The sequence below is a fragment of the Oncorhynchus masou genome, chromosome 6 (assembly GCF_036934945.1).
Source record: "Oncorhynchus masou masou isolate Uvic2021 chromosome 6, UVic_Omas_1.1, whole genome shotgun sequence".
Taxonomy (NCBI): Eukaryota; Metazoa; Chordata; class Actinopteri; order Salmoniformes; family Salmonidae; genus Oncorhynchus; species Oncorhynchus masou.
The window spans coordinates 67,271,041-67,295,339 of record NC_088217.1 but is presented as its reverse complement, the minus strand read 5'-3'; the positions used below and the strand labels follow the sequence as shown (position 1 = coordinate 67,295,339).

Here is a 24,299-nt window from a genome sequence, read left to right as displayed (position 1 = left end):
CTGTCCCAGCCATTACTGTGAGCCCGTCCTCCCCAATTAAGGTGTCACTTTACCGCCTGTGGATAATACAACCCAAGGAAAACCCAAAACCCAACCCAATGTAAATAGTCGATGGAGGATATCTGGTGATATCTGGTCAAACCCGCTTTGTAGGTTCTGCACAATTTGGTCAAGATACCTCATTTAGCTATTTTGGGCCAGATAATGCAATTGAGATAAATTATTTGCGATTTTGAAACACTTGGCTGAAAACTTCCATCAGACATGGTCAAAACAAGCGTCAGGGTAGAGAACATCAATTCTTAAAATGAGGTCATATGAATGAATACATACTGTACTAACGGAATACATAACCAAGTGAAACAAATCTTTTCCAACATTGTTATAGGCTACATATGTTAATTACATTTTTTTTTACCCCTTTTTCTCCCCAATTTCGTGGTATCCAAATGTTTAGTAGCTACTATCTTGTCTCGTCACTACAACTCCCGTACGGGCTCGGGAGAGACTAAGGTTGAAAGTCATCCGTCCTCCGATACACAACCCAACCAAGCCGCACTGCTTCTTAACACAGTGTGCATCCAACCCGGAAGCCAGCCACACCAATGTGTCGGAGGAAACACCATGCACCTGGCAACCTTGGTTGGTATGCACTGCACCCGGCCCGCCACAGGAGTCGCTGGTGCGCGATGAGTCAAGGATATTCCTACCGGCCAAGCCCTCCCTAACGACACTGGGCCAATTGTGCGTCGCCCTACGGACCTCCCTCCCGGTTGCGACAGAGCCTGGGCGCGAACCCAGAGTCTCTGGTGGCACAGCTGGCGCTGCAGTACAGCGCCCTTATCCACTGCGCCACCCGGGAGGCAATCGATAGGATTATTATACCGAGATGTTAACAAACGTACATTTATAGCATGATCATAAAAATATGGTGTGCTATAAGCCAGCACTTGTTCATTCATTAATCAATAACCTTATGATTTCCTATTTTACCATTATGAGTTCTTAAATAACCTAAGTTCATTATTTATTCAGGCAGCCACAGGCTGCAAATGGAGTAGGTTCAATAATTTGTATAATTTGAAATTATAAATCAAAAAGCCTTAAAATATGATTTTAATACATTTACAAACTTTTTTTTTTTTTTTTTAATTTTGCGTTGTCATTATGGGGTATTGTGTGTAGATTGATGAGAGGGGAAAAAAAGTCATTTTAATCCGTTTTAGAATAAGGCTGTAAAATGTCAAGGGGTCTGAATACTTTCCCGAATGCACAGTATATAGTAAACTACCTAGCTACTTCAGTGGATGTTGAACACATTTCTACCAGCAAATGAAGACATTTCTACTGGCATATGTGTTAAATTATAGCCATGGCATAAAAGGAATAATTAACTTGGGGCTCTGTGCGTTCTCTGGAAAATAATGTAACTCTGTGGAAGTGGATGTTGAACACATTTCTACCAGCAAATTAAGACATTTCTACTGGCATATGTGTTAAATTATAGCCATGGCATAAAAGGAATAATTAACTTGGGGCTCTGTGCGTTCTCTGGAAAATAATGTAACTCTGTGGAAGGTTAGTTCCACGACGCACTAGCAGAGTGGAACACACCTTCTAAGTCGTTCGTTATTCTCCATAAATTGTATATCGCCTCGTTGATTATCCCTTACGTAACACACAGCCTACCGATTGCAAGGTGCAGCCTGTGTCCAAAACATTGGAGTCGGGTCCAGTCATTCAGCGCGACATGTTTCAACTTCTCCCTTCATTTTGTTATACAGTGTTGTGATGGCGACTTAGGGGTGTATCTCCTATCCAGCTTCTTTTGTCTTTGCTGCCTTTGTCGACTGTGTAAATAGGAACCATTTATTTGGCTAGCTGACGGCCCTCTGTGATTTTGATATGTGTCTGCCGGATGTTTTTTCGTAGGGCGTTACACTAGAAAACCCATCAGCAATCAATGCCTGTTTTAAGGTAGGTGGCTGCGGGACTTTGCTGATGCCGGGTGCATCATTTACCATATAATCGTCGTAAAGTAGGGGATGGTTGTTCTTCAAATGATTGAATACGTTTGTCGCGACAACAAGAGGCACTTTTTGCACAACACTTGCATGTGGTTGACATCGGTTTGCCTGTAGCCAGAATACTCCCATCCCACTGAAAATGCGCCCTTTGGCACCAAAACAGCATTCTCGTTAGCACAAGCAGCACTCGTGTTTCCACTGCGCACTGAGGTAAAGCCGCAGAATTTGTAGACCTCATACTGTACTATCTTTGGTAAAGCCCTTTCTCTCCTCACCAGCATCTAACTGCACTAGAAGCTGGGACACTTGTGATTGGCCAGCATGTGAATGTCATGCAGAGAGTGAGAGATCGTAACCAAATTCAGTGTGCAGATGCTCACCTTCGATGCCGCGGGCACACTGGATGAATCCTGGTTTCAACTGTACCGGGCAGATGGCAGACGGTGTGTATGGCGTTGTGCGGGCGAGTGGTTTGCTGATGTCAACGTTGTGAACAGAGTGCCCCATGGGGGCGGTGGGGTTATGGTATGGGCAGGCATAAGTTACGGACAGCAAACACAATTGCATTTCATCTATGGCAATTTGAATGCACTGAGATACCGTGACGAGATCCTGAGGCCCATTGTCGTGCCATTCATCTGCCTCATGTTTCGACATGATAATGCACGGCCCCATGTCACAAGGATCTGTACACAATTCCTGGAAACAGAAAATGTCTGTTCTTCCATGGTCTCAACAGACATGTCACCCATTGAGCATGTTTGGGATGCTCAGGATCGATGTGTACGACAGCGTGTTTCGTTTTCCACCAATATCCAGTAACTTCGCACAACCATTTGAAGAGGAGTGGGACAACATTCCACAGGCCACAATCAACAGCTTGATCAACTCTATGCGAACGAGATGCATGAGGCAAATGGTGGTCACACCAGATACTCACTGGTTTGCTGATCTACATCTCCTTTTAATTTTTTTTTTAAGGTATCTGTGACCAAGTCTGTATTCCCAGTCATGTAAAATCCATAGGTTAGGGCCTAATTATTTTTTCAATTGACTGATTTCCTTATATGAACTGTCAATCAGTGAAGTTGTTGAAATTGGTGCATGTTGCGTTTTATGTTCCGTAAGTATTAAGTATAAGTATTTCTTATCTCTCTCAGATATAGGACAGACACTTCTGAACAAACTTCCTTTCGATTTTTGGTGGGGACTAACTGTGGTTCCATTTAGTGAATCTGTTATTCAATGCGTTTGTATGGGTAAATGGCAGTAAAGCCAAATTCCAATGTTTTCTTTTATACTTCAAGGAGTCTTAAAATTCCAAATAAAATAGAAGAATTATCCTTGGTATGACCTTCTTAAAACAATTCCATATAGTTTAGTAGAACCCCCCCCCCCCCCCCCCCCCCCACAGTTTTTTATTTTTTATAAAACTTTGGTGGCATCCCATAGAATCCGGGGGTCATCAAATGATTTGAAAATAAGTCTGTTAATTCATAGTTATTTTGCAAAAGAAAGCCACGCATTTCAATGCATGCCAACGGAACCAGAGCAGAGTTTCTGCTGCGTTTCTGACCTTATCCAGTCAGACTAAGTGCGAGACGTTTTCCAATTGCTTTTAATGACTTCCACAAAATTACCCAAATTACATTATGTATGGATTGCCTGCCTGCTACGAAGTGCCGAGTCGTGCCCGGGTGTGTGTCTTGTTTTGGCCGGCTGATTTGAAGTCGACTGGCCTGGCATCTTGGCATAGTCCAGCTGGGCCCGCGTACCTTTTCTGCAGACTGTCACGCCCACTTACACTGAGTGATGGCAGAGGCCCCCCTTCTCCCTCTCCTTCTCCCCAGCACTATTATTATTAGGAACAATTATTTGTACAATTATTCTTGTTTTTAGCATGCAGTGCACATCCCATCCCCGCTCCTCTTGAGGAAAGCCCTGTGCTGCGTGGAAAGATTGAACTGCCTGTTGTCCTAACACATCCCATCCCCGCTCCTCTTGAGGAAAGCCCTGTGCTGCGTGGAAAGATTGAACTGCCTGTTGTCCTAACACATCCCATCCCCGCTCCTCTTGAGGAAAGCCCTGTGCTGCGTGGAAAGATTGAACTGCCTGTTGTCCTAACACATCCCATCCCCGCTCCTCTTGAGGAAAGCCCTGTGCTGCGTTGAAAGATTGAACTGCCTGTTGTCCTAACACATCCCTTTCCCGCCTGGGTCATAGAGGCTGACGGCAGCTCCATCTCTCTCACCCACTTTTCCTCCTCCTCTGTCTGCTCGGAAGGAGGCCAGCCTCCATTATCACCACGCCGCGTGGCGGGCCATGAATTTATCTCCCAACACGTCGTCTCTCCACACGATTTACTGGCGCTCTGCAATAGCTCTAAAATAGCAGTGAGCTCCCTCGAGCAGCGTATATTAAATTGCTTCCACAAACGGCTTCAAGCAACAACTTAACAGGCCCGGTGGAGAAGGAACAGGATGCCTAAAACCCTCCCCTCCACTTTCCAGAAGCGGAGAATGTTGTGTAAGTCTGGAAGAGGGATACACTTCAGAGGGGCCAAGTCCATCAAGCAAAGCCCAGAGAGTCTGGATGAGATGTTGTTTGTGTCCCAAATAGCACCCTATCCCCTATATAGTGCACTACTTTTGACCAGGACCCATAGGACCAGCATACAGGGCTCAGGGGGGGGGGTCACGGATGTCCCCATTTGTATAATGTGGACTATCCAAATCTTACATTGTCTTAATTTTCTAATCTCCGTCATTCACCCCTCGTCAGAAAAGGGGGGGAAATCCTCATCTCCAAATGTGAGTTTCCATTTCCAAACAGAGAGTGTGCCGAGGCGAAACTCTCCCAAGTGTGTGCCGTTGCCCATTTCTGAGCTAATCATAGAACGTTAAGTCATCACTTCACATTAACATTTTCTTCTCTTTTATTCTGGAGATCCCCCTTACATAATTGTATTGTTTTATGATGGGACAGATGTAGATACAGATAAGGAGAGCTAACAAAACAAATAGCCTAATCATTAAGGCCTAATCATTAGGGCCTATTGTCATGCTATGTATTTCTGTACAGCATATGCATGAATCGGTCAACTAATGTAGAGATAAATAGTTGTTGCCCTATGCAGATCTCATAGCGATAAAGTGCTGGCAATTGAATTGCTCTTTTAATGAACTAACTTTACCCATCTATAATCATTGTTGTGTTCCCCATTAACTGTACAATGACAGCTTGTGTTTGTAGCTTGTTTTCCTTTTTCTGTATGTAAGTGAATGAATGTGAACTAACTAGCTTCAGTACAATAATCATAGTGATTCCAGTTGAGCCGTATAATGACAGTTGTATTGTGTGGTGTATTTCCCCTGCAGCCCACACGCCAGACAACAGCTTCCTGGGCTTTGTGGTGGAGCAGCACCTGAACGCCAGCGACATCCGCCACATTGATGAAGTCAAGCGGCAGAACCAGTCGCTGGTCTACGGCAAGGTGGACAACTTCTGGAAGGTAACGATGCTTTAGCTCGTGTATACCGTGTGGCTGGGCATGGCCATGGTTCTGCGTTGAACTCCGGCAGGGAACAGTGTTCAAATGAAACGTTGACTCTTGGGGGTGCCTAATGTGTCTTGGTGTTGTCTGATGTTGAAATCTGATCACCCTCACACTTAGAATGTATGTATGCACTCACTGTATTGTAAGCCGCTTTGGGGGGAAAAGTGTTTGCTCCATAGCATTTATTCCAATGTTATTTACATTGTGTACAAACTCTGCTCAGCTCTTAGTTATTTGGGAGCAGTGGTAACGTTTTGTCGTGGACAGAAATAGACTTTTGTCTACATCGGCATTGAGGGTGAAGTTGAATATGGTAGAGTAGTGACAGTTGTATTGTGACAATACCATGTCATCAACTGGTGACTCTTCTTGTTTAGAACAAAAAAATGACACGTGATCTAGTTCCCAGACATCAACACTACTAGAATAGAGCCCAAATGAGAAGGAAGTGCAACTCAGTTGAGTTCAATAGGAAGCTGGTCCCATTGGCTTCACAGTCCCGTCCCTTGATCACAGGGAAATGGACAACGCTGTGGACGCTTTTAAGGAGACTGTAGTGACTGAAGTGACAGTGTTCACTGAGCCTTGATCTGCACAGAATGCCTTTCAAGATGAAAGCACCAGACACACTATGCCATATATTCTTGGGAACCGGCGTATGGAATCTATTGTAACCCAGTTCTCTAACTCTTGAAAGGAAGTCACTGGAACACTTTGAGAGTTTTTGGGAGATTTCATGGAGACTAGAAAGTAGTGTTCCTTTTTTATAAACCATATTCCCGAGTTTCTGATTATTATGTTGATAAATAGGAGAATTCAGCTCTACTCTGATTAGTTAGAATATATTCCTACTCAGACTCTGTTGGGCAGAGGCATTGACGCAGGGATTATTTCATCTGAGATATAAAACAAAAAAGGGTTTAGAGATTGTAACTACACCAGCCACAAGCATTTTGTGTGCGATTCGCTCGTTGGCACATTACACAGTCTCGGATTACTGCCTAGTCTGTATGTCTTGGTGAGACTTGACAAGGGCTGCGATGATGACAAACTTGGTAAAGAAGCCGGTTGTAAGCCAGCCATCTTTCGGAGGTCTTAACACACAGGGAGTGCATCCCAAATGGGCCCTGGCCAAAAGTAGTGCACTATAAAGGGAATAGGGTGCCATTTTGGATGCTGCCAGAGTAACTCGGGTGGAAGCGGATTCTGCAAACAAAAGAACAGAGGTAATCTCAGATCTGTGGCGAACAACGCCCGGCTTTTTTTATCACAATCAGCTGGCACAAAGTCGGCAGATGGCGAGATGCCAGTCATGCCACCCCACAACCCAACCTGGTCATCCAGGTTAAGGGATGGAGGCCATATTCCTGGGGATATAGACCTGGGTTCAAATAGTATTTATTTTCTCTGAGGCGTATTAGATTGAGCCTGGTGTACCAGATGTGGTACACCAGGGTGGCCGTGCTGGCCGTGCTGCTGCACCAGTTTCAACTGTTCTGCCTGCGGCTATGGAACCCTGACCTGTTCACCGGACGTGCTACCTGTCCCAGACCTGCTGTTTCCAACTCTCTAGAGACAGCAGGAGCGGTGGAGATACTCTTAATGATCGGCTATGAAAAGCCAACTGACATTTACTCCTGAGTTGCTGACTTGCTGCACCCTCGACGACTACTGTGATTATTATTATTTGACCATGCTGAACATTTGAACATCTTGGCCATGTTCTGTTATAATCTCCACCCAGCACAGCCAGAAGAGGACTGGCCACCCCTCATAGCCTGGTTCCTCTCTAGGTGTCTTCCTAGGTTCTGGCCTTTCTAGGGAGTTTTTCCTAGCCACCATGCTCCTACACCTGCATTGCTTGCTGTTTGGGGTTTTAGGCTGGGTTTCTGTACAGCACTTTGAGATATCAGCTGATGTAAGAAGGGCTATATAAATACATTTGATTTGATGTGCAGGGTTTTCACTTTTGGGACTATTTGATTGGTGCCAATGCTATTTGAACTCAGGTCTGTGACCACACAAAGAAATGACCATGTCTTGCAGAACCAGAATCCACACACAACACTGATTTATCTAATACAACAGCCCTATATTAACTATGCAGTGCGGCTTGCCACACGCTCTCGCAAACCCGCATGCGGCACAGCACAGTGGGCCATTTAGTCTATCTTAAAGGGCAGAGTGCCGAACTCCCGTCACTTCTCCTTGAAAAACATTAGCAGCTAACCAGACACCCCGTCGTGTTCATTACCTCCGTTTTAATTAAATAGCCATTTCAGAGTCTGGTAATGAGTGAACGTGAGGAGAAAAGGCCTCCCTCGCACTTTCCCTCCCCGAATCTGCGGGGGCTGTCTGCATTGCCTTGTGACGTACTGCTGTGATGGTGTCACGAGACCTGGCCGGCTACTTTCTTTTCATCAAGGAAACCAGGAAACAGCCTTTTAACTCCCTCATATCTTGCAATTGTGGCATTTACTGCTCTCTACAAGGCTTGAACATGATGAGGGGTGGGCGTGCAAAAAAAATAAGAGGTCAGAGGTCTCACTACACAGGACATCTAGTACAAAGTGCCTTTGCGACTTTGAACAACATTCAGGGACCAAACAAACGTCATCGCCTCCAATTGCTTTGTCTCTGACGGACATTAGATTTCCACATGTAATGCTCCTCACTACGGGGAATATTCCCCGTCTCTTATCAGTATGCAGAAGTGTACCGCTAGCCTCTCTCTTCCCCTCTCTGCAGGTGTGTGAATGGAGCCACTTGCGTCCCAAATGGCACCCTGGTCCAAAGTAGTGCGCTATGTAGGGAATAGGGTGCCGTTTGTGGTGCAGAATTGTGTGGGGAGGTCTGATTTATAACGGGCACAGAATGGACGGTAATTGCTGTATCCATATAGGAGAGATTTATCGGCTTTATGAGTGGCATTAAATGTAATTAGACACAGCAGAGAGGAAGCATCTGTCGGCCGTCTCTGCGTGGCCTACATACTCAAACACAACTTTCAGATAATTTCACCGGCAAACTCTAATGAGAATAATCCACTATTGTTGCTGTCTGGAGTGCCTCAGTGCGTATCGCTGCTCTTGTACTAACTAGTAAATGTGATGCCTAAGAATTAAATCTCAAAATATCATATATTACTTAGGCTACACAATAGTTTTTGTTTTTAAGTTAATTAATACAAAGTCATGATAGGCTGGTAAGGTCCTGCATTTGAGATATCAAGGAGCAATTTCCTTAACATCAACCTTCAGACCTACTTTTCCATATGAACGTAGGTGTCATTTGAGATGTGGGGTACTACATTATACAGTGGGTGGTTCTACTCGTAATCCTAATTGGTTCAAACTGCGTTCCAGCAGGTGTTTATTCCATAAGTTAACACCAGCTAAGGCTATGATGTTGAAATGCTTATTTACTGTTCCATCTCACTGCGCAATCCACTGTCTCATTAGCCCAACCAGGCATTAGCCCAACCACTGTCTCATTAGCCCAACCACTGTCTCGTTAGCCCAACCAGGCATTAGCCCAACCACTGTCTCATTAGCCCAACTTGGTCTCTACTGTAAAAAAAAAAAAAAAATCATCTCCCCTTTCTCTTATAATTTTTTTTCTTTGATAATTATTATGAATATATATACAAAGAAATGTCAATAGGTCAAACGAAATGAAATGGTCCTGCTGAAAGATGAATTCATCTCCCAGTGTCTGCTGGAAAGCAGACAGATCCAAGTTTTCCTTTAGGATTTTGCCTATGCTTAGGTCCATTCTGTTTCTTTTTTTTATCCTGAAAAACTCCCCACCCAGTCCTTAACAATTACAAGCATGCCCCTAACATGATGCAGCCACCACTATGCTTGAAAATATAGAGAGTGGTACTGAGTAATGTGTTGTATTGGATTTGCACCAAACATAACACTTTTTATTCAGGACAAAAAGTGAATTGCTTTGCCACATTCTTTGCAGTATTACTTTAGTGCCTTGTTGCCAACAGGCAACAATCCATGTTTTGAAATATTTGTATTCTGTACAGGCTACCTTTTTTTCACTCAGTTTGGTTAGTATTGTGTAACTACAATGTTGTTGATCCAGTTTTCTCCTACCACAGCCATTAAACCATTGGCCTCGTTGTGAAATCCCAGAGCGGTTTCCTTCCTCTCCGACAACTGAGTATCACCTGTATCTTTGTAGTGACTGGGTATATTGATACACCATCCAAAGTGTGATTAATAACTTCACCATGCTGAAAGGGATATTCAATGTCAGCTTTTTAAAATTTCTACCCATCTACCAACAGGTGCCCTTTGTGAGGCATTGTAAAAACCTCCCTGGTCTTTGTGGTTGAATCTGTGTTTGAAATCCACAGCTCGACTGAGGGACCTTACAATTATCTGTATGTGTGGGGTACAGAGATGAGGTCGTCATTCAAAAATCATGTTAAACGCTATTATTGCACACAGTGAGTCCATGTAACTTATTATGTGACTTGTTAAGCAAATGTTTACTCCTGAACTTATTTAGGCTTGATATAAAAAAGGGGTTGAATAATTATAGACTCAAGACAGCTTTTCATTTTTAATGAATTTGTTTAGAATATATTGGAGGCCCTCGACTTTATCTTGGGCCTAACAACACTCGTGCCAATATATCCTCCAAACATCGGCTTCTCTGGCATTATCAGTTAAATATCTTACTCCTGAAGTGCACAACGGCAGTAGGTAGCACGTGGGATATAGATGCCTTTGGCTGCTGGCTCACTCCATTTACATTGTCCCGGTCAGCCATGGGATGCGAACCAGCAACCCTCAGGTTAATAGCCATAAACAACACCACCAACAGCGCCCAAGAGCTGCATTGAAAACTGGTTGAATCTACCAGGTCGCCTACGTCAGACATGTTTGAAGTGGGAGAGGGGAAGGTGATCGAGCAGCCAAAAAGCAGGCCTCTCAAGGAGCCGCTACCATGGCAACCGGCTCGAGCCGAGCGCACTCACCGGGGCAGAATGAAGGGTATCTGTTGGCTGCAGCTCTGCGCACTCTGAAACGGCAGTTGTTTGAGTCTTGTTGTTGTGAACTTAGGTGGTTGAGGCTGTGCGAGTAATTGAATACACGAGAGAGTGCAAACCATATATACTGAACAAAAATATAAACGCAACATGCAACAATTTCACGATTTTACTGAGTTACAGTTAATATACGTAAGGAAATGTAAATAGAAATAAATTCATTAGGCCCTAATCTATGGATTTCACGTGACTGGGCATGGGCTTATCCATGGGCGGGCCTGGGAGGGCATAGGCCCCACACACTAGGGAGCCAGACCCAGTTTTTCCCCCACAAAATGGCTTTCTACATACAGAAATAGTCCTCAGTTTCATCAGTTGTCCTGGTGCCTGGTCTCAGATGATCCCGCAGGTGAAGAAGACGGATTTTGGTGGTCCTGGGCTGGCGTGGTTACAGGTGGTCGGCGGTTTTTTAGTCCGGTTGGGTTTACTGCCAAATTCGCTAAAATGACATTGGAGGTTAACATTCAATTAACAGGGTGGAAACAATGTTGTGCACAAAACTTTAGCGAAATAAGCTTTTTGTGCGTATAGAACATTTCCGGGATCTTTTATTTCAGCTCATGAAACATGGGACCAACACTTTACATGTTGCGTTTATGTTTTTTGTTCAGTATAGAAAGTGAGATGAGAATATAGACTAAGAGAGCGAGAGGGTGGGTGAGAAAAAGAAGAAGAGAGAAAGATGGAGAGGTAGAGAGGAAGAGAAGGAGCGATGGAGGGAGGGTGTGAACATGTTGGCGGAGAGAGAACGTTTGAGACCGAGAGGGAGGGAGAGATGTATAAAAAAGAAACACCGGTCCCAATGGCCTTAGATCAGGGGAGGTGGACACTGGTGTTTGAAATGCTAATGCTGGCTGACGGACAGTGCCCACAGTCCCTCCAGTGCACAAAGATTCATCAATGTAACACCGACACATTTTTCTCACTGAGCCACTCACACACAGACACACTAGGGCGCAGACACTAGCGTGAGCACGCGCACACACCTACAAAATAACACAGGCTTTACAAACAAACCCACACATATTCACCCAGCTGTACAGAAAAACCCACTCGTATGAATTTGTTCTAAACTGACTTGCCTAGTTAAATAAAGGATAACTAAATAAAAAAAAGCATGATGAATCAGGAACAGACTTACAAATGTACCAAGAAATACGAAATCTGGAGATTCCAAGGGCTGTGATTCTCTACCACTGAATGCTTTTCTATTTTATGGAACAAAAATAAGTTGATGCTGGATAGTGAACAATGCCGATTAAGCCTGTGTGCAAAAAAAACTCCCAGAAGTAATCAAATATTTTACATTGTTTCCTATCCAGCATCAACTTATTTTTGTTCTATAGTATTTCATCTCATGATCAAAGAGCACCTCATGGATTAACTGTAAACCAAAGAAGTGCTCCTCTCCTGTGTCTCTGCTGTTCTATTTTAATTGGATTCAGTGAAGCTCATAACCCATTACAAATGATTTAGCGTAAGGTCATATTGGCCCTGTGAGAGTACATGGGTTGTATTCACACTTGGTAGGTTCTCTCCACTGCCAGAATAATCTACCCCAGTATCCCAATATGTGCTGGTGAGCCCTGCATAACGCTAGGGCCTCGTAGGTTTAGCTCAATGGGCTAACACAGTCTTGTCAAACAGTACGAGACACCAAAAAGGGATATCTAGTCAGTTGTGCAACCGAATGCATTCAACTGAAATGTGTCTTACCACATTTAACCCAACCCCAGAACACACACACATACTTTTCCAAGTGATTTACAATGTAATTAAAGACCTCTCCTCTCTCATTTTGATCATCTGCCCTCAAACCAATGTCCTGGTTTGATTATTTCCCTAATACTACTCCCCATAAAGGCTAAGAAAGGCAATGAATCCGCTTCCTCCTCAAAGTTAGCCTGACATCCATCGTGTTGTCTTCATTATCTTGGTCCCTCGGGTCAATGTCCCTCAGTTTACATTTACAGGTGGGAGGCACACAAGTGCGCGCGTGCACACACACACGCGAGCGCGTTTGCACACTAGCACACACACACACTTTCACACAAACCATTACATACACTCTCACAAACACACACGCTGACAGGATTTCTCTGAACAACACGGAAGGTATGAGTTACTTCTAATAAACCAGCGTGTCCTCGTTCCAGGAACATACTGAACTGGAATAATGTTCTTTAAGAACTTTTTATGGAGTGAGTTTAGACAAAAGTTTGGGGACACCTACTCATTCAAGTGTTTTTCTTTATTTGTACTATTTTCTACATTGTAGAATAATAGTAAAGACATCAAAATTATGAAATAACATATATAGAATCATGTAGTAACCAAAAAAGTTTAAATCAAAATAGATTTTAGATTCTTCAAAGTAGCCACCCTTTGCCTGGACGACAGCTTTGCACACTCTTGACAGTCGGAGGGTGTGTCAATGCACCCAGTCAGTCACTACAAAGTGTGTCAGACCAGGGGGTTTGGTCAAGACGTTTACACAGATCAGACACGGACAGAGTATGATTAGCTCGGTTTCAAAGGTGTTTTTTAAATAATAAATCAAAATAAAAGGATAGGTCTCCCCCAACCCTCTCCGGGATACAGTCTTCTGGGCTCCGAGTCTTGCTGTATCCTGTCGGCCACACCAACTCAACTCCGTCTTAGCTCAGGTACCGTCTCCAACGACACGGAAGTCACCTTACTTCCCCCAGTCCTCTCCTGTGCGCTGCCCTTCTGGCAGCTTTATGGGGCTTGTACAACTGGTGAGCAATCGCCTTTGATTACTCACCAACTCTCAATCAGCCCCAATTAGTCCTGAGCGGAGAGCCCGTCGAGACCTGGCACGTCCAGCAGATGGAGCCATCACCTCGTGATGTATACTCCTCCTGTCACCAGGCCTCGATGGGTCTCCCCCTGGTGGCTGACCTTCTGTATGCCACAAAAGATACTGGCGTCCTTCCTAACTTAGTTGCCGAAGAGGAAGTAAACAGCTCAGGGATTTCACCATTAGGCCAATGGTGACTTTAAAACCGTTAGCGTTTAATGGCTGTGATAGGAGAAAACTGAGAATGGATCAACAACATTGTAGTTACTCCACAATACTAACCTAATTGACATAGTAAAAGAAGGAAGCCTGTACAGAATACAAATATTCCAAAACATGCATCCTGTTTGCAACAAGGCACTAAAGTAATACTGCAAATAAATGCGGCAAAGCAATTCACTTTTTGTCCTGAATACAAAGTGTTGTATTGGATTTGCCCTAAACATAACACATTGCTGAGTACCACTCTCCATATTTTCAAGCATAGTGGTGGCTGCATCATGTTATGAGTATGCTTGTAATAATTAAGGGCTGGAGAGTTTTTCAGGATAAAAAATAAATGGAATGGAGATAAGCACAGGCTAAAACTCCTAGAGGAAAAACTAGTTCAGTCTGCTTTCAGCAGGACAATTTACAACTCTGGAATGTGCATTTGCGCATACAAATTTGCTTGTGGATTTTGTATTTGTTGTTTACAGAATTTTCAGACTCTCTTTTCCACTGGTTTTATGTTATACAATCCACAAATGTGGCTATAGTGTCCATATTAGGACAGCCTCAGTCTAAGCAGATGACTCTCCTTTCCTCTATTTATAGCTTAATTTCCTCCTTTCCTAGATCCCTTTCCTCCTATGAAATCTTCCTCTCATTTCCTCCCCTCCTTTGCTTTTCTAGCTTTTTCTAGTGAATGATCCTGAGTGGCCGATTTACAGTTTTGACTTAAATCTGCTTTAAAATCTATGTCAAGACAACCAACTTGACAGAGCTTGAAGAATTTTGATTTAAAAAAATGATGGGCAAATATTGCACAATCCACACTTTGAGACTCCAAAGGTGTTTCTAACATATCTATCATATACTCAAGGGGGTAAATACTTATTCTATCAAGATATGGTAGTGTTTTTCCACTTTGACAGTATAGAGTATTTTGTGTAGATCATTGACAAAAAAATGTTAACTGAATCCATCCAAGACCATAGATCAAAGTCCAACTAGAAAACATGCACACACATTTATCACACACATTGTCAGAAGAAAATAGTTAAGCTACTCAAAAATGAAGATGAATTAACCCTAAAATGAATTCATTAACAACCATATCAAAAACTAACTGTCTTGAGAAAATAGGCCTACCTGTATGATATCTATACGTATACATAGCTTATGCCTTTTTTTGTGATGGCCATCCTCAACCAACACTTTACATGTTTTAACTGATCGGAGTTCTAAAAAAAACAGCACAGAAGGTATGAGTGACCCCCCCCCCCCCCCACAGTCATTAACAAACCAGTTAAGCAAGTGAAAGCTATAGTGTTGCTATATAGCATTCCAGTCCCCACACACAGACATACACAGAAGTCCTGGATTCAAATCGTGTTCCAATCAGAATGGTAGGAACCAATTGTAGACATGACTCCCTTGTCCCTAATGAAATTTCCGCCCCTGGTTCAAATACATGTGTATTTGAAATACCTATTTTCTGTGTATTTGACTATTTTTCAAATGTGTGCAAAAGTATTTGAAAGTATTTTTTTAGAATTTCCTATAAATAGCCTACTATTTTGAAATACTTGTTCAAATCCATGGCGTATTTAGATATTTGTATTTAAAAATGCACAGACAAATACATACCAATCCTTTCAAAGTGTATTTCCAAATACATTCCTATATGACTTACTTCAAATGCAAAAATACCCAAATACTTACTTCGAAATGTCTTTGAAAATAATTTAAATACCCAAAATAGTATTTGAAACCAGGTCACACACACACACACACACACACTGCAGCCCCCGTCAGGTGCCATCAGTGTTACTGTGGGTTTTTGTCACTGTCCCTCCCCGTTGGAGCTAGACTGAGCTTCAGGCCGCAGGGGAACAGCTCTGTGACTGTCTGATGTGACAGTCAGGGCTGCAGTCTGGAGTGGTGGGGAATGTTACTGTACCCTCACTCTGTGACAGCTTAGGCCGCTAGACTCAAACATCAGAGCCCTAGCCTCTAGCCATACTACTGGCCTAAACCTCCCTCACTTTACCCTCATAGGCATGGCACTGACAATGAACAATCAGTCTGCACTGCAGTAACTTTGTGGCGTTCACTGTTGTAATCATATATCATCATCGCCATTTGCATACTTTTACCATTCTCAGGGCCACATCGTGGTTTAGTGTGTGTGTGTGTGTGTGTGTACACAATCCACTCCTTCTCTCCGCTCTTCCACCGTAACCTTCCTCTAACCCTCCACCCACACACCTGTTCAGGCCCCAGCTCTCTGGGACACACATATTAGAGTGTAAACATTTCACCATCTCATTACAAGTGGCCACCTCCACACTAACTCCACCCCTGCCTGGCTCTCTGATCTCTCTAAGGCTGTGTCCCAAATGGCAACCTTTTTATAGTGCACTACTGTTGACCAGGGCCTATTGGGCTCTGGTCAAAAGCAGTGCACTATATAGGGAATAGGGGTGCCATTTGGGACTCGGTCCCCTCAAAGGCTCCTGTTACAACAGGCTGCCAGGAGGCATCTGATAGGGCATCCCTCGGGGCCCGGGGCGACTGGCCTGTGTAAGACACACTCAAAGGAGAGCCTGATGTACTGTAGTCACTCCACTGTTCTCCTTCCTGTTCCTAAAGCTAACAAAGGATACTGTGTGCACCGGAGACATACTGTGTCAGCCTGCTTTGCTTAGAAAGAATTAGCTTGCAGGCAGGTTGATTTGTATTTGGAATGTTTAGAATATGGATTTTCATAGAAGTTAGACTTTTTTCGGGAATGTTGTCTAAGATATCGATTTGCATGGTAGTTAGAATGTTGTTTAGAATATTGATTTGTATTGGACTTAGAAGGTCAAAGGATGCTGTGTGCCCTGGAGACATAGCTACTCCTCTGTGCTAGAGGGCCTTCATGGATCTACACAAACCCGATTACCCTTGATCCGACCCGGGATCCAGAATGTTGTAGTTAAACCTCAGATCACTGTGTAAAAAAATATGTGAAATACTGACCAGTTCCTAAACAACAAATGCAAATGTCATACATTTACATTTGATTATCTTAAATGATTCTCAGTGGGTTCCCTTTCATCAAACCGAATATGTCAAAATATCATTGTCAAACCCGCATTTTCGCTTCATGACAACGAGCCACTGCGGGTTAAATAGGCTACTGTTGTGGGAGAGGAAGAGGAGGACTCAGCAGAAAGGAGTGATAGCCTATAGGGAAAGGGTTGAATGCCTTCAACTGAAATGTGTCTTCTGCATTTAACCCAACCCCTCTGAATCGGAGCGGTGCGGGGGGGGCTGCCTTAATCACACAACCCTTCGGTTACTGGCCCAACGGTCTAACCATTAGGCTACCTCCTGCCCCATAGGCTATATAAAGTGAGTTTCTGAAACATGGAGTTGTTTTTTGCTGACGTGAAGAAGAAACTGAATGAAAGCGAGTACAGGGAGGTACAACCAGCAGGCATATCGTCTGTATGGGCCTCATTTATGGAGAAAAGGGTTACCCATATTCTTAAGAGCGATAAACTTTCTTTTTTTTTATGTGGGCTTGCCTATTTAGTAGGCTAATTTTTGCAATTGTATTTACTTTCTTTAATTTAAGTTTGCTAACTAATATTCATTTACTTGAGTGATAAGCTATTTGTCAGCATACCCTAGTTGCGGGACTTTCGCTCAAAGTAAATGAGACTATAATGCGGTGTTACCGACACGTTCTTTCTGATCGTCTTTAATAAAGAAGCCTTCTGCTCATGTCGTTGTGTGCATGTGTTATCCTTATGTTGAAAGGCGGCCAATTTATTAATTGTGTAAGGCATGGTATAATAAATATCAGGACAGCTCCTCTCTTCAATTATGAATGTTTAATTAACTCTCCGCACGGTAGGCCAACATGTCCTCTTAAATCGCAATTGTTGGAAATGAAATGGGACTGCAGGAGACTCCATCCTTCCTTGGCCTGTTTTAATTTTAGGCTTGCTGGTCAAACAGGCTATATAACCTACCTTTTTTATAGTTTAAATCAACTATAGGGATGTCATTATGAAAATACTAAGCTGTACACCACAAATAAATTATTTTAGATAGGCCTACAACCAAAAATGCATGTTCACTGCCAGACAAGTCAAACAAAAATTGCTGACTTGCAGGGAAATAAAGCACCTTTAAAAAAAGTTTCGGATCCATGTGGGTCGGATACAGACCAAACCAAATTTGGATCGAATTCTCTCTCAACTCTGATATGTTTTGGTGGTTCTGGTCCACTAAGACCCGAAACAGATTTTTTTTTTAATGACCGGATCCTGTCGGGCTGAATATTTGCGTATTCAATTTCGGCATCTGAGAAGGTCTCTACTCTGTTCCAGCCTGCTTTGCTTAGAAATAATTAGCTTTGAGGCAGAAGCGGCTGCCTTGGTGGCAGGTTGATTTGTATAGGAGTCGGAGCCTCTGGGAGAGGTGTGACGGTTTGAATGTTGGTTTGTATCACTATTGTTACTTTTTAAAGTGAAGAGATGGTTGTTGCTCTGGCCAGGTCATAGAGAATGTGCATTCTTTAACTTCCGTGGCCTGGACGTGTGCGAACCTGTCCTCTTAAAAGATGGATACCACCGCACACTGTCGAACGCTCCTGCATTCAAACCTTTCCCCAGACAGCAATGGCTTGATAATGAGTGGTGCCAGCGTAGTTTGCCACTACCTGAGCACACCTGGTGGCAAATTGGAAGGATGTACGTGCGTGGGCGAGAGGAAAGCTGCTGTTCCTGTCACGTCTTCCTCGCTTCAGTTTAATCGCGCCGCTGCCCGCAGCCTGCCATTAGGGGTTCGGTCGGGGAGGATGTCGCAATCGATGCTTGATCAAACTGGTTATCCCCTCCCGCTGTCTGCTGTCGCCTGTGTCCTATCCTTCACGACTGCATTTTTCTTTCTATGAGCAGGGAAAAATGTACCTTTTAGGACTAGTTTCGGGAATGTTCTCCATTCAAACGTTTAGGTGTGACCGCTCAGGAAATTGTTGCAAACATTAAGCCTACCGTTATAATCAAGCTTTCTCAAACCGAATGAACGAATCTCTTATTTGACATTGTTTTTTTTTGTGTTACTATATATTGCCGCCAGCCCAAAGAATATCCATGATTACAGTTTTGATCATGAGAATGAAGTGAAGGCATGAGTCATCCCTCAGTGGATAGTAGTTTCCATCATTCTCCCTGAAACGTATAACTGCGTCCCCTTTTTTCCTCTAAGGCATGGTGCGCTACTTTTGACCAGAGCCCTTAGCGCCCTAGTCAAAAGGAGTACACTTTATAGGGAATAGGGTGCCATTTGGGACGCAGAGCATGGTGCGCTACTTTTGACCAGAGCCCTTAGCGCCCTAGTCAAAAGGAGTACACTTTATAGGGAATAGGGTGCCATTTGGGACGCAGGGCTCTCTGCGCATCTTCCTTTGTTTGCGAGAGAGATCATGTTGATCCAACAGTACACTCTCTCCGTTTGTTTTGCTCAAAAGTGTTTTTGAGTCGGCGCACTCCAGCGAGGAGCCATCTCTTATCAGCAATGAGCTCCTTGCAGGACATAATTTCCTGTGATTTCCAGTTTGAGGGAGGACTCTTTAATTGTTATAAGCCTGTACGAACCTTTTGCGATGTCTTTTATAGTCGTTATGGCTGTTATTTAATCCAAATCATTTTAAGGAGAAGGTAATAAGACATTATAAGGGACCATGCCAGTCTTAAAATGCATTATAACCTCATCATAATGAATCACCTGTCAGCATTTTAAGTGCTACCAGATATTGTTTTCATGTTGTCTATGTGTCATCAACGTTTAAAAGAGTACACTGCAGATTAGAGGCAGAGGTCCCGGATACAATAATAATGTACTACTTTGTTTCCTTTAACCCTGTTTTGAGAATCTCAACATAGAGATCTATAATGAGGCCAGGTTATGTACTGTGTACAATACACAGAATGTACAGTGGTAGGGTCTCACTGACTGGTGGTTTTCTTCCTGTGTGCTTCAGGACAAGAAGACCTACCTAGACATCATCCACACCTACACGGAGGTGCACGCCACCGTGCACGGTACCAGCACTGTGCACTTGCCCAGCTACGTGAGAAACTACGGCATCCTGAGCGGCCGGGACCTGCAGTTCCTCCTCAGAGAGACCAAGGTGAGAGCAACACACACACACATACATACATACATACATACATACATACATACATACACATACACACACACACACATACACACATACACACATACACACATACACACATACACACATACACACACAATACACACAATACACACGGACACACACACCAGAGTTGAAGAATCCTGCCCTAGAGAGAGGAATCACACTTGCTACGCTGTAGGACTCGGAGGGCATAGGTACCAAGTCATTACTAAGAGCGACGGGATTGCTCATTAAAAAAAGCCTTGGTTCCTTATAAGATGAGATAGAAGAAAGACTTTATTAATCCGGGATGGGAAGTTGGTTTGTCAGTCAACAGCAGTCACACAAAAAAACACAACAATCAACAGCATGTACACACTGTCATGAAAAAAAACACAACAATCAACAGCATGTACACACAGTCATGAAAAAAAACACAACAATCAACAGCATGTACACACAGTCACGGAAAAAAAACAATCAACAGCATGTACACAGTCACACAAAAAACACAACAATCAACAATAAGTAGTAAAAACAAAGTCCTAAAGTTGAAGTGGGATGATTATTCAACCGAGAATTTTCAGAGCAGTTTGCTCATAATAGCAGTCAGCTGAACGCCGCAGAATGTTCTAATACGTACACACACACACTGTGTTTGTTGGGAGTGCGACACCCCCTGTGACTTCACTATGCATCCCAGTGAATGGATGGTTTATGATTTTACACAGAGTCAAGGCGAGTGTCAGGATCTCTCAGCACTTCATCATTAGTCATAGTGATTTCTCCCAGAGTGCCTCAGCAGGGCCGTATGCTAGCCAGGAACTCCGTTCATGTCATGCCCAGGCCTGCCACTGCTCTTGACACAATGCTACTGCTCAAGGTTCACTTCTTCTGAAGCACCTCCAACCACACTGCCTGTTTTCTAGTCACGCAACTCGTCCCAGGTCTGTTTGTACTGTACAGCCCAACAACCCTCTGAAGCTCCAACCAAACTGCCTGTTCTCAATCCACACAACTGGTCTGTTTGTGCTGTATAGCAAACTCATATGGTGGTGCACACAGACAGATCTGGGGCCAGGCTACACCTGTCCTAAATAGTCTGAAAAGAGACTGTCGGGGGAAACTGTGGAAAATACGGAAATCAAACCAGCAAGTGTCAAGCTTGAAAAGAGAGAGTTATCAGAGATCTTTGGAAGGAGATGGAGAGGGCGGAGGAGATCTTTGGAAGGAGATGGAGAGGGTGGGGGAGATCTTTGGAAGGAGAGGGAGAGGGTGGAGGAGATCTTTGGAAGGAGAGGGTGGAGGAGATCTTTGGAAGGAGATGGAGAGGGTGGAGGAGATCTTTGGAAGGGGAGAGAGAGGGTGGAGGAGATCTTTGGAAGGAGAGAGAGAGAGAGTGGAGGAGATCTTTGGAAGGAGAGAGAGAGAGGGATCTTCAAGATTGCGCTAATGAATTGCCATAAATCCAGACCTATTTAGCAGCAGCATTGTGTTGTTGAGATAACAAGAAGAATGAGGCCAGGTGTTTTCCAGCCACGCTTTCCTCCCTGCTCCTCTTTATGAATAAAGCATTTACCTGCTAACAGATTGCTTGTGTTAATTGCTCCCTCGAGATTTTTGGCAAAACAACACGGAATACATAGATGCAGTATAAAACAGGGCAGAGGTGGAAGCTTCAGAGGGTTGTTGGGCTGTACAGTACACTGTATAGAATTTGCAATGAACCAGCATTATACTGCCCTAGTATAATATAATATGGAATTGGTGTTGAGACAAGCATTTTGCTACACTCGCAATAACACCCGCTAAACACGTGTATGTGACCAATAACATGCGATTTGATTTGGACGCTTTAGCTGTAGCTAATGGGGATCCTAATTTAATTACCCAATCTCACAAAACATACACCACCTTGCGTTTACAACTGAATCGAAGACCGGGCTCATGTTGAACTAAGGTCCTAGTTATCTCTTTGGCAGAATTCAACGTTGTACCTCGAAGGAAGTACAGTCGGCTACGATTGTTGTCCCTCCCGCGCTACAACGCAGTTTGCATGTTTCCTGTGTGGAATGTGGTTTAACCATGGCTTGTTTGCATAGCCAGCCTATCCTCCAGACCAGACCATCTCATCTCCTAACCGTCCAGGATGATATGCATTGGTCTGGAGTAGGGTGCCCCTTACACTCTGATCTTGGGTCTGTTTTGCATCCCCCCCCCCCCCCCCCCACTAATGGTTATGGTTAAGATGCAGGGAGGGTAAGCTGACCCTAGAACAGGCTTTATTTGTCCAGTGCACAGCTTAGTACAGTAGCATGCTTGCTTCCAAGCATCTATTCTGTTACTAGGGGGAAACTTCACTCCAGGTTCATGCTATTGCACAAGGGCCCTTCTGTTGAAATAACAGTCTGCTGTATGTAGTGCTGAATCACAGGCTTTTCTCTCCTAGGTCTTAGCCTTCTTCGTACTGGCGCATATGACCACATTCTTCTCCTGAAGTTGTTCAATTACCGTATTTCATCGGAGGTCATTGTATTCGCTGCTCTTCCCTTTCACATCGCTAGCTGCCTTTTCCTAAGTGGTATCTGAAGCACTTGCAATTAGCCCGGTTGCCTCTCACCTTCTCACCACCATCCAATATAGAGTCCTTCTCACAATATCCATTTAGCATATGCTACGCTATGCTTTTGTATGCTGTGCAATTCTATGCTGTGCCATGCTACACAATCGGAGAGAGGGGGTTTGCTCTATAAATAGCAGCTGTTTGTCAGGCCGGTGGGCTCACATGGCTGCAGTCTTGCCTGCGAGGAAGCACCATCAGTCAGCCTCTGCTGCCACCTGTCGACCAAACGCTGAAAGCTGCAGTCAATACTGTCTGTCCCACAGCTGTTCAGTGTTTACATTGGGGTTCTCCGGTTCTGGAGAGCTACTGTCCTGGGACTGCGGGCTTTTGCTCCAGCTTGTCATGAACACACCTGATTTAAGTCATCCTTATAAGGATTTCACTCTGGACTGTGATTAGCTGAGTTAGATGTGTTACTGCAGGGCTGGAACAAGACCCTGCACACACAGTAGCTGTTAAGGAGAGTTGTGAGGTACAGTGGCTGAGGAGAAGTATGATATGGGTATGGACTGAAGAGAAGGGATGGTATGGGAGAGTCCGTGTACAGCAGTGTTGCCAACAGTGGGCTGAACTCAAGAGACCCTCTGTCTCCCCAGGCATGGCCGGCACTGTCCCGGTGGGATCTTGCTCTCGCCGACTCACAGACCAGCCATTGTGGCCGTCGCCGGCCCTCCGCTATAACAACCCCAGCTCCAACGGCTCTCTTTTTACTAGTGGGGCCTCAGACAAACACATTATTGTGGCACGCTTCACGGTCTCGCCACCTCTGGTTCCAGCATGTCAGAAGAGCCTCTCAGATATTTGCTTTGGTCGTCCAGCTCAATGGGTTTTCTATGATCCTCTGTGTGTACGGAGTCTTTGTTGTGATGATTGGCGGTGGGCCTCTTCTCTCCAGAGACAGGACCGTATTTGTGCGAATAGCGTGTTTCATGACAAGAGCAAGTAGTACAGGTAATACAAGTACTGTAGTTACTGTCTCGGTGCCTAATAGTGCTTGAACGAGATGGGTTAGTACATAAAACATTACACACTTATTTACCGAGTCTGTCCATTTTCTGCTGGCTTTGCCAATGTTCTGCTTTTCTTTATTGCTGCAATTTATAATAATAATATAATAATAACATTAACATAATCACCAGTCAGTCACTGATGTTTGATCCCTGGCATGCATAACCGGTCAGGGCTTTCAAACCCATGAGTCTCATATCCAGAGACCAATCCTAACAACACCACCGGCCTTACTTCCCCTCTTCTGGCCATTGTTTTGTCTGTGCACGTGCGTGTGCACGTTTTCACTCTACCGTGTGTGTGTGTGTGTGTGTGTGTGTGTGTGTGTGTGTGTGTGTGTGTGTGTGTGTGTGTGTGAACTCCGCGTTTAGCCTCTCCTTGGGCCGACACCACACACACACACACACACACACACACACCACACTAAAGTGACTGAGAACTTGAGGCTGTGCTTACCAGACAGGAGAAGCCCTCTTTTACGAGCCAGTTTTATAGCCGAAACACTTAGGAATGGTTAAGAACCAATAAAAGCAGGCTGTGTGTGCTGCTGGTGCAGAGCATAAAAAACACAGACAAGGCTGTGGGAATTCTAGGAAGTAAGAGGTGTCTCCTTTTATTTCTCAGAAGAAGATAATATTGTACTTTCTCTCACCCACACCTGCAATAGTTATTTCTTCCTGGCACTGATTCTGCTGATGGGGTCTATTTCAGATAAGAGTCTACTTGCAATAACTGTGATATGTAGTTGTTGTTTCCTGCTAAACTTGAATGCATTGATTGAATGCGTTGA

The 24,299-nt window shown here is 44.0% G+C and overlaps 1 protein-coding gene across 1 annotated transcript in view; it reads left to right on the top strand.

Annotated features, from left to right (window-relative positions):
* The window catches only part of LOC135542474 (alpha-1,6-mannosylglycoprotein 6-beta-N-acetylglucosaminyltransferase A-like), a 115,505-nt gene that overhangs the window by 82,674 nt on the left and 8,532 nt on the right, over window positions 1-24,299 (top strand). The window contains exons 11-12 of the mRNA XM_064969432.1: window positions 5,405-5,538; window positions 19,720-19,869. Of these exons, the coding sequence (XP_064825504.1) occupies window positions 5,405-5,538; window positions 19,720-19,869 (284 nt within the window). The remainder of the gene's footprint in view (window positions 1-5,404; window positions 5,539-19,719; window positions 19,870-24,299) is intronic.